At 42.5% G+C, this 10,406-nt stretch overlaps 1 protein-coding gene across 6 annotated transcripts in view; it reads left to right on the top strand.

Moving 5' to 3' along the window:
* The first annotated feature begins 514 nt into the window (after positions 1–514).
* The window catches only part of LOC102524252 (enkurin domain-containing protein 1), a 40,847-nt gene continuing 30,955 nt past the window's right edge, over positions 515–10,406 (top strand). For 3 of the 6 annotated variants that reach the window (XM_032486578.1, XM_032486574.1, XM_032486579.1), the window contains exon 1: positions 671–806. Coding sequence is in view for 1 of the 6 variants with exons in the window: in XM_032486577.1 (XP_032342468.1) it covers positions 599–806 (208 nt within the window). In the remaining 5 variants the exon portion in view is untranslated. Of the gene's footprint in view, positions 831–1,106; positions 1,178–10,406 lie in introns of all 6 variants that reach the window. The other 3 variants (XM_032486576.1, XM_032486577.1, XM_032486575.1) reach the window with 3 other exon arrangements.

The following is a 10,406-nucleotide window of genomic DNA, read 5'->3' as shown; positions in this document are numbered from 1 at the left end:
CTAGAGTCAGACAAGCAGAAATAACTCCTAATCCCACATTTCCAACATAGCCTATTTTTACACTAAGGCTTACAGGTTTGTTTCGCTGCTCTAGAGGACAGTCTGGTGAAACAAAGGGTAGTCTCGTTACAAAATGGTACTTATTTGAGGGGGAAGAGCCTCCAGTATAGATATCAGGGGGGCTGAGGTCACCCAGTCCTGAAGAGCACTGACATCTAAGGAACAAACAAAGAACATCTAGAAGAGGAGTTCAGATAGGCACGGAAAAGCGAGTCATTAGGAGTCAGCCAGGAAGTCTGACGACTTAGAACCATCGTTCTGCAAAGATAGATCGTTATCCAGCAGCAGACCTTCCTTCATTCCCGGACAACCAAGGCCCACTATAGTACAGTATGAGTAAAACCTCCTCGCTCTTGCTGCTGGGCGTCGGACCGGAAAGAAGCCTAGGCTGGAAATCTGCTGCCTCCACCGCCTCCATCGCCGGAAATGAGTGACCGCTGTCTCGAGTCAGGCTGCTTAACCTCCGCCCCCAACCAGCGAGCATGCGCAGCTCTCGGTCACGGCCCCTCCCAGAGCTGGTCCACCCCCTCCAGGGAGCATGCGCAGACCTCCCGCCGTCCCGCCCCTCCCTTTCCAAAGACCCCGGTTCCTTAGAAACCGGGCGGCGCTTTCCCGGTGGCGGCGCGCTAGACCCCCGGGTCGGTGCGTCCCCGCCATCCTCCTTTACCGAGGACTGGTGGCCGCCGAGTCCGGTCTGGACCCATGGTCTCCGGTGCGGCGCAGGGCGGGCGATGCCAGCATGCCAGGTGAGAGACGGCCCGCGACGACGGGTGAGGATGAAGGAGGGTATGGCGCGGCAGCGAGCGGGCTCCGGGAGGGCCTCCTCCGCGGCCGGGCGCCGGAGGTCGGAGGCGGGGATACGTAGAGCCGGGGCTGGAGGGGGCCATGGTAACTGCCGGAGCGGGCTCGGAGTTCGGGAGTTGCCACGAAGTTCGTCCTCCCACCTCAGAAATAGAATCTGCAAGTTTGGTAGTAGAATTGTTGAATTTTGGCTCCTGGAAGGACCTTGGCCATAACCCATCCCTTTACTGGACGCGAAAACCTAGGCTCCCCCGCCCTGTGCCGAGCAGACCCTCTACCTGTGTGAGGACCGACGCTCTGTGGATGAGGATGTGAGGTACGGAAACCTCAGACAAAGGGCTCGTTGGGTAGCTGGTCCGTCGTCTTTCAGAGTGAGGTGGGACTTTTTAGGGGGTAAATCTTTATTTAAGGAAAGAGTGTGCAGGTAGCAGGTGGGAGAAGGGACGCTCTAGAAGGTGCGAGTGGCTCTGCCAGCCCCAGAGAGTCCACTGACCATATCTTTTGGGGCCTGACCTACCTTTGAAGCGCTGGAAGGAAGCCGCTGGACTTGTGGCGACAAAAGGTGAGGTGAAGTATTCCCATCAAGGCATTATCACATGAATGGTGAAGGAGAAAGAGGGGCAGGAGATCCGGACCTGTGAATGGTCGTGTGAAGAGTTTTTAGCAGAATCTGAAGAACAAAATAGGAAGAGAAAAGTTTAAAGCTGCCTTGGATAGACACCATGGAAGGTTGTAAACCTTATTTATATTCATTGTTGCCACAGTGTCATTCTGAGGGCAAGACACATGAGGAAGGAAGTGGGTGGCCTTTGAGTATCCAGAACCTGGTGGCATAGGGCCCAGAGCTATGGGGCACAAAGGTCTCAGAAGGAAGAGCCCTTAGTCTGTGACCCTTCAGTTGAAGGGAACAACTGCTTAAATTGGAAAGGACACTTAATGTGTTATGGAGAGATATGGAGATGGTAGTCAGAGGAAAGCTAGATACATTCTTGATAAGGAAACTCATTTTCTTCTGAAAAGCTGTGCCAGGGAACAAAAGCGTTTTAAGGCCATTCATTTTACAGAATATGTGAAAAATGACTACTTTTGGACTAGGAGTTTAAAGAATCTATCTGGACCAGGAGGTGAAACTTTTCAGCAGACAGTTCTATTGTTGGGCCCCCTTGTTTTACAGCTAAAGATTCTATTGTAAGAGGCTTTCTCTTACCACCTGATTGTTCTACTTTTTCTATGGAATGATTTGGTCTGGATCTGATCTGTTATTTTATTTGCAGGGAAAATTCAAAGATGTGATTTCTACAGTAATACCAGCACCCACTAGTAGTAGGATTAGCAATGCAGGAAAAAAAGCCTCCTCCCCAAAAGACATAAAGATTTGTAACATGGGGAAAAGAAGTGTGTGATTTTTAAAAGATGTCCCTGATTCTAATCATCAAAGTCAGTTTGGTACTAGCTTGATAAAACTAATTTTCACTGTAAATTCGACTTTGCAGCAGGTTTTTTTCCCCTCAGAGTGAGAAGAGAAGATAACGTTAAAAGTATGATAATGTTAATAGATCAACTTAGTTTAAGGAAGAGAGCTTTGTTCTTCCTTTGTTCATAAATCAATTCCAGACCATAACTATAGGTATTGTAGTTGTGGATTTTACTGACTTTTCTCGCATCTCTGGAACTATTTGTATAAGTACCTCAAGAAATATAATAGGGTATTATCAGAAAGGTATGTGGAGAACATTGGCACTGCTAACCAAATCCTGTCAGAAAAGCTTTCTGAAAACCATTGTATTCTGTGTGGAAACCCTCATTACTTTAGCATTGGCTCAGATAGAAGACAGACACGTAGGCTAAAATCCAAGTAGATAGAAGGGAGCAATTACTGTCTGTGGAGCTGGATAGGGTGTAGGAGGTGCTTTGAATGCCTGTGCAAATACTTCCTTGAATGAGCATTTGGAGGAGATACTTCTTAAATGTGGTAAGTGTGTCCCATGGATTTGTATGCATTATTTTAGCCCCAATAATCAGAAAGACGCTTGTTTTCAGAGAAGAAAGACGGGCTTACGGACTCTTAAAAGTGTTTCTTCATTGCTATGGCATGAAACCTTTGACCAATAATTACTTAACATCCATTCCATTTTCTGGGGCAGCTGAGGGCAGTTATCAAACCTGGCCTATAGTAAAGTAATCAGCAGTATTTAACTGGCCAACTTACCAGATAAACCAGTAAGGCTAACAGGATTTACTTTCATTGAATTGATATTCTGGTTATACAATAAGAGGAGAAATGAAATGGAGACACAGTGGAATCTGATGTAGGAAGTTATGATACAGATGTGTTCAGAAAACACAGGCATCAGAAGCAGAAGAGCCCTTCTGATGCCTAACAAGCCACTTGTGTATTTATAGTAGGAGGTCCAATTCTAGGATAAATCCACTATTAGAATTGGACACTGTCCAGAAAAAATTGGAGATTTTGCTGTTTTTGAGAATTCATATACAATATACTAATAGAGTTTTGTTCTTCTTACATGCAGAAAACCAGCTTTGTATTAGTAAACTTCAGGAGAGCCTAAAAGTCCAAAGTACTTGAGAATTTAGATGTCAGGTATTTTAAAAAGTGGAGAATGAAAGATATTTGAAATATGTTTGGGCTTATGAAAATCAGAATGATAGAAGATACTGAGAAAAACATGAAAACAGTAAAACTTCCCAGCACTCTAACATCACTTATGAACTAGCCATTAGGTCATGGATGAGCTCATTAAAGTACTATCTCTTTAAACCCAGACAAAGAGGATGAGAAACGGAGTAAATATTTCTATTTCATGATGATAGGAATGAACACTTAGAAAACAGTATTAAACATTAAGAAGGAAGAGATGCGTATTCCTGCATTACTTAAACATATTACACTCAAACCCTATCTTTAACACTTGTTTTTAGTTTCTGCTCTTAGAAGGGAAGTTGCAAGTACTGCCTTTGTCCTAGGTACTGTCAGTTTTCAAAGTTGTTGGTGACAAAATGCCACACTCTTTGGGACCCAGGATCGCCAGGAATTGCTGTAGGGGTAGCTCACTCTCCCCACCATGCCTCAGAGCCATTCCCAGAGAAGCTTTTTCTATAAGGGTTCCTATCCATCTTCTACCATGAAAAATTAGGAATGAAGGTTTTAAGGAATGGAAGCTCAGTACTGAGCACAGTTTTCTTTTCTGGCCTGGGATAACTGCTACTCTCAAACTGTCCACTCTCAATTTTTCATGAGAATAGGTAATCCCAAAATAGAACCAGAAACACTTCTACTTGACTTTGAGATTTACCGTGATCATTTTATAACCTCAAAATCTTTATTATTTACTTTCATAATTATATTTTGCTTAGAATGATAATGTTAGGCAAATCGTGTAATTTCTGGACCATAGTTTCTTAACCTATGTAATTTATAATAGAGAACAATTTGAAAATGACATAAATGTCTAATGCTAGAAAAATGAAAAACTGGTTTATGTAGTCAGTAAAATATCATGCAACCATTAAAAACTGTGATAACATGAAAAATGCTTGTGTCAAAATAGTGATACAAAGTTGTGAATACAATTTGATCACAAATACATCAAACAAATTTAAAAACTTAGCAAAAAGGGACTTAAGAACACACAGTAATTTTCCTAATGAGTAAATAGTTTAAAAAACAAACCATTCAGAAGTTTCTTGCTTGTGTAAAGAATGACACTGTACTTGTTTCCTCTCTGCAGGCCTTCACCCCCTCTATCTTTCTGACTGTATTAAAAGTGGAGGGGAGAACAGTAGCAGGGACTGGGCAGTGTGGATGTTTCCTATCTCAGGTGTCACAAACCAATCAGTAATGCAGTTTCCTAGGGTAATGAATTTACATGTATATATTTGAAAGGTGACCGTAGGATCTTATGCTGCTTTCTAAGACTGCTATTTCTTTGGTGCTTGTTGACAAATAGTTTGACCCTTAGTGTCCCTTTGGTGCTTGTTGATGGATGGTGTTGTATTACAGCATCCCAAAGCATATTATAGGATGTTCCATGTGGGTAATGGTTTCTGCAGCCCACTGGTGGTTCCTGCTAGGAAATGGTTATTATCTCTGAGGGGCTGTTCTAGGGGTGGCTCTGGGAGCATGTGAGATGGTGTCAGTCATCCAGGCATCCTCTGATTGTCAGGGAGATGGGGGATGGTAGAGAGATCAGCTGTACTTGCCCTCACTTTTCAGCCTTTTGTTTTCATATTCCTGTGCCAAGGGCTAAGGGGACCTGTTTTTTGAAGCAATGCAGGAAATGATTGAACATACTATTTCTTATCTGATCTTATTTTCAAAACTAAATCATTGTGCTTAAATGGATGTCTTTGTTCTCCCAGCTGAGGGCTTGCTCCTGGTCATGGTGGTTATTCTTTTAAAATTATTGTCTTGGCTTCTTCTTCCTTCACTGCTCAACATCCCTGATATGCTAAGATTGCTGTCCAAATAACATTTGAATGCCTCTGAGTAATTTCTTAATTACAGGAATGTTACGAAAATACCTTGAAGTGTTAAGCTTCATGGACCTGTTAACTCCTTAATACACAGTCTTAGTCCTGAAAGAGCTTAGAGTCTCAATAGTGAGACAAGACATTGGTCATCATTTAAACAATAAACAGAAAATTCTAAAATACTAAAATGAATGGGTATTTTCAAGTAGGCATATTCCCATATACATCCTGTTATTTATTTTATAACCAGCCTCCTTTATTACACATTAACTAAAAGGAATGCAGGAAAAAGAGAGGGTGGTGTGGCAAAGACTCTCCTGAGATTAGATTATTTTACATCTCACATTTAACTGCTAGAAGATTGTTAGATTACAGCTGAGCATGATCATGGCCTAGTTGGTAAGCAGTTTTCTGCTTATAAGTAGGAGATAGTTGTGAAGAACACCAGGCATTTCCAGTCACTGGAGAACAACTTAACCTTCCCGGTGACCAGAGGCCATGTAACAGAGTTAGAGAACACCGGTCAGGGTTGCTGTGCTCTGGGGTGCCCTAGGAATGTCCTACACCTGAAATCAGAAGGAAGGCAGTTGGGTGACTCCCTAAAGTATCTCTTGCTGTCTTAAAAATAGCTGTTTTCACAGGAGCAGAATACTTGTATCTATATAGAAGTGAAAAATGCAAAGAAAACTTCAGTAAATTAGGTTTGCACATTGAAAAATGTTTTATCATTGTAATTAAAAACTCATCCTCTTCTTGGGACCACAGGTAAAGCCAGAGTATGTAATACACCTCTCTCTAGGACTGGCTACTTTACATGCACTGCAGCCAAGTGTGCTTTACCTCAATAATTAAAAGGTAGGGGCAGAGTCTTTGTCACTTACCTGCCACTTATTATGTTCCTGTGACAAATCAGTCCTTAGTATTCCGCTATGGGTGTAGCAAGAATTGGAAACTAAGCTGCAGGGACCTGGCCTGTCTGGATCACTGCTCTATGCCCCAGCTCCTGGCATAATGCCTGATTCATTGTTGCCCTAACAGATATTAGGGAGTGAATGAGGAAAGGACTCTGGTGACTGGATATTGTGCCATTAAATGGGGTGAGGGAGCACAAGAGGAGGTTCATGTTCGAGGCGAAAGATGAATTTGGGTTTGAAGAAACCGATAGGTCAGTCAGGTGGAATTTCCAGTAGACACTTTGAAGTATAGAGCCAGTTAGAATGTTTGCATAGAAATCAGTGAAGTTGAAGGATTAGGTAAAATTGCTCTGTAAGAGAGTAGGGCTGAGGATGGAATTTTCGGTTGATGTCAATCTAGAACTCACTGTTAAGGCAATCTTAGAAAAAAAAGTCTTGTTATTGCCAGATTTTCAAACGCAATAATGAATTAATATGGCTGATAGATAAGTGCTTTTTCCTACTGTAATCATCAGCTGAAACTAACTTTTAAATCTGATAGTGATCCAGATACCTCTGTGGATGTTAAATTTACTTCTCCTTTATGACCTGATTTAGCTGACCCTTTTGTACATTGGGTAGTTATGCCTCATTAGACAGGTCATTAGGCCTATCATTAGTGTCCCTCCTGGGACACTTTGTGGAGGGTGCAGGGAGATGGGGAACTGGCATCTTTGGCTGGGGTAGCATACGCTTTCTTGTTCTGTGATGGCTGCCTAACAGTTTGTCTCCATGTCAGCTCGTGGGGATGGGAGAATAGCATTTCTTTCCTTTGTCCTGTTTATGTTTTTGCTGTTAGTGAGAAGACAGCGATCTCTGACTATGTCATTGGGTCAGTGTAAGATACTTAAAATAAACAGACAAATCATAGGAAAACCAAACCTCTTCCACAGAGCCTCTGGGTGGGTCTTTGAAACCCGGGGACCAAAGCATTTATCATAACTAATTTGTAAAACTCAATACTGGTTTCTTCAGTGTGGCTTTTATTTTTCAATGACAATATGAATATAAGTAAAGAAACACTTTCATATCTACCTGAAAGCAGTCCTGCAGAAAGTATTCATTCATGTTACCATTTCAGACTGTAAGTACAAGCTGTTAAAGGCGAGCTTGTAACTGTGCTGTAAGTAGTCCCTCTGCTATGGAAATGCAGTTCAGAACCCAAGCTGTATACTTTGCCTGACGTCTGCTTGGGCTCCGGTGATGAGGTGTGGTTGTCTTTCCTCTTTGGGTCCAACTCTGCTATCCAGGCAGTGACAGCCTATCTAGCACACTGGCTCAGTTCCAAAAGGGCGGCTGGGGGACAATTAGACACACCTTCCTAATTAATTCTTGGTACATGACTGATGTTGAAGGCCACATGGAAGGCATTTCTGCTTATTTCCCCAACAGGTTCCTGGGTTTTGCAAAATAAAGATTAAGCTTAAAACTGACCTTCACATTTTATCTCCTTTACTGTGCTCAAGAGTTCTGCTCTTATGTTACAGATCCCTTTGCAACTAGATGTTAAGTCATGGCACTGGCCTTTTAGGGTGATGTTCCATGCTATCAGTTCTGGAGCATCATTCAAATAAGCTTATACTCTTTAAGATTTTAAAACATCTTTTATTTAAAATCAGGAAGGCAAAGAAGGACCTGGGCAGGAAAGACTGTTGCTTTCTAGTCAATGCAGCTGCCACAGAGCCTTTGGCCTGACTTCTTGATTCATCCATTCTCACACTTAATCATTCCTGTGCTCATTCCTCAGTTATTACTCAGCACCTACTCGGTGTGCTCTGCCCTTGGCGACACCCATGTGTGAGATAGGCAAGGTCTTGACATCATGACAGACCCCAAAGAAGTGTGAAGGTCACCATGATAGCCGAAGTCCAGGCTGCTTGGGGCCTTTGAGCAGAATCACTTAGCCCAGCCCAGGCACATCTCTCAGACAAGTTTAAGTAGAGACCTAACAGATCTGAGGAGTTAGCCTGAGGAAAAAAGAAAAGATTGGCTGGGAGGGTTTAGCTCAGTGGTAGAGTGCTTTCTTAGCATGCATGAGGTCCTGGGTTCAATCCCCAGTGGCTCCATTATAATAAATAAATGAATAGATAAACCAAATTACCCCCTGACACACACAGACAGAAAATAAAAATAAAAAAATAAAAAGATTGTCCCAGGCAGAGTAAACAGTTTGGATCAAAATGTCTTGTTCAGGGAACCAGAGCAGTGGATGAATTCAAGGGGCATTAGTGATGCCTCATTGATGGAATGTAGTGACGGACTGGCTGTGGGGGCAGGAAGGCTTCACTACAACCAGTGTGGTTCCTTATGAACTGGTTAGCTTTGACTCACTACCACTTGTTTGAGTCCACTGTCACTTGCTTTCCCTTCACGAATGTCTGTTGACATTTGACTGAACACATAGCCCCTGAGTGCTGGGTCATTGTGGTCCTGCAAGGCTTTGATGCACTGTGCGCTTTTCTGTTAGAGGGAGGAAGTTGACTACAGGGGGACTGACCTAACTGATAAGCATGAGTCATGTCATGTGGAGGCAGAATGGTAGTTGGAGAGACAGTTTTGGATGAGGGCATCTTCTTGGAAGGTTAAGTTGGAGCTTAAGGCTGAGAGCAGTGGCTCATTTTCCTAATCCCAATTGGCAGGCAGAACTATTCTCTTATCATATGATGCTTTCTTTCCTAAACCATTAAACCAGATCCTGCCCTGAACTACTTAGATTAGCAACATAAGTAATCTCTTTGTTATACGTGTGAACATATCCCAAAGTCATACAGAATTATATATAGTTTTGATGAGTTCAGTGTATGTCTTTGTTTATTGGTTAACAGGAGCAAGGTCTGAAATCTTCCATTTTTTCAGCAAATATTTATTGAGCACCTACTACATATCAGGCCTTGTTCTAGGCACTTGAGGGTACAGCAGTGAACAAAACAGACAAAAACTTCCCTTTCCTCAAGGAGCATACACTGGCACAGGAGTGGTAGGGTGAGACTAACAATGGGAAAATATACCTGTTTCTGGTAAGACAACATTTGAGTAGTGACCTGAGGAGCTACTTAATAACTTAATAACTAGGGTCATGGCCTTATCACTGGCCACAGTGCTTTATTTTAGCATATTTTATATTAAGATACAATTATTGAAAAAAATTCTTGCACAGAAAAATTTTAATTCCCAAACAAGCCCCTTGACACTGGCCCTGTGTGGAATGTGTCTGAGGGGACAGAGGTCTGCGGCAGCATCTGTGGAGGAGTGCCCCAAGGATGCACAGCTCTGGAAGGCTGTTCCTGCTAGGGATTCCGGATGAGGGGTGGTTCTGGGGTGGGGACTGAGCAAGGGCTTCCCACCCTTGTGATGTGCTAACCCTTATTGCCCAACCTGTACAGCTGCAACCACAAACTGTTCCTCACTTACACATTATTTCTCACTTACAGCCTTCGTTAACTTTGCTTGCCTACAGCAGTGCCACAGAAGAATTCCTTTTTGAATGCTTCTCTCCTTAGTATGAGTTGCTTATCAGTGATGAGGACTTGACTAACACCTAACACCTGCAGCTCAGCAGTTCACCCAATGTGATAGTTGGCTAGGAAAAAGTGCCACTTCACAAATGCCAAGAAGCTTACTGGATCATTGTACTTATCTTGGCTTCAGCCATTGTCTCTATACAGTCATCCCTTGGTATTCAAGTGGGGCCAGTTGAGGGTAGGGGTGGGAGGTGGGGAACTTGGTTCCAGGACCCCTATAGTTACCAAAATCTGAGGATGCTCAAGTACCTTATATAAAATGGCATAAAACATTCACACATCCTCTCATATACTTTAAATCACCTCTAGATTGCTCAATAACACTTAATACGATGTAAATGCTATGTAAGTAGTTGTAAATACAATGTAATTACTATGTAAGTAGTCAGTGGTGCCCAGCAAATTCAGGTTTTGCTTTTTGGAACATTTTGGTATTTTCTTTTTTAAAAATATTTTTAATCCATTGTTAGTTGACTCCGAGAATGTGTAATCTGCAGATATGGAGGGCCAGCTGTATTGGGACCAAAAGAATACTTACAAACTTTTTGTTTTACTTGAAAGGAAAGGGACTTTTAATTCA

This window comes from Camelus ferus, chromosome 9 (assembly GCF_009834535.1).
Source record: "Camelus ferus isolate YT-003-E chromosome 9, BCGSAC_Cfer_1.0, whole genome shotgun sequence".
NCBI lineage: Eukaryota > Metazoa > Chordata > Mammalia > Artiodactyla > Camelidae > Camelus > Camelus ferus.
Note: the sequence above shows the minus strand (reverse complement) of the source record. Positions and strands in the feature narration are given on the sequence as shown.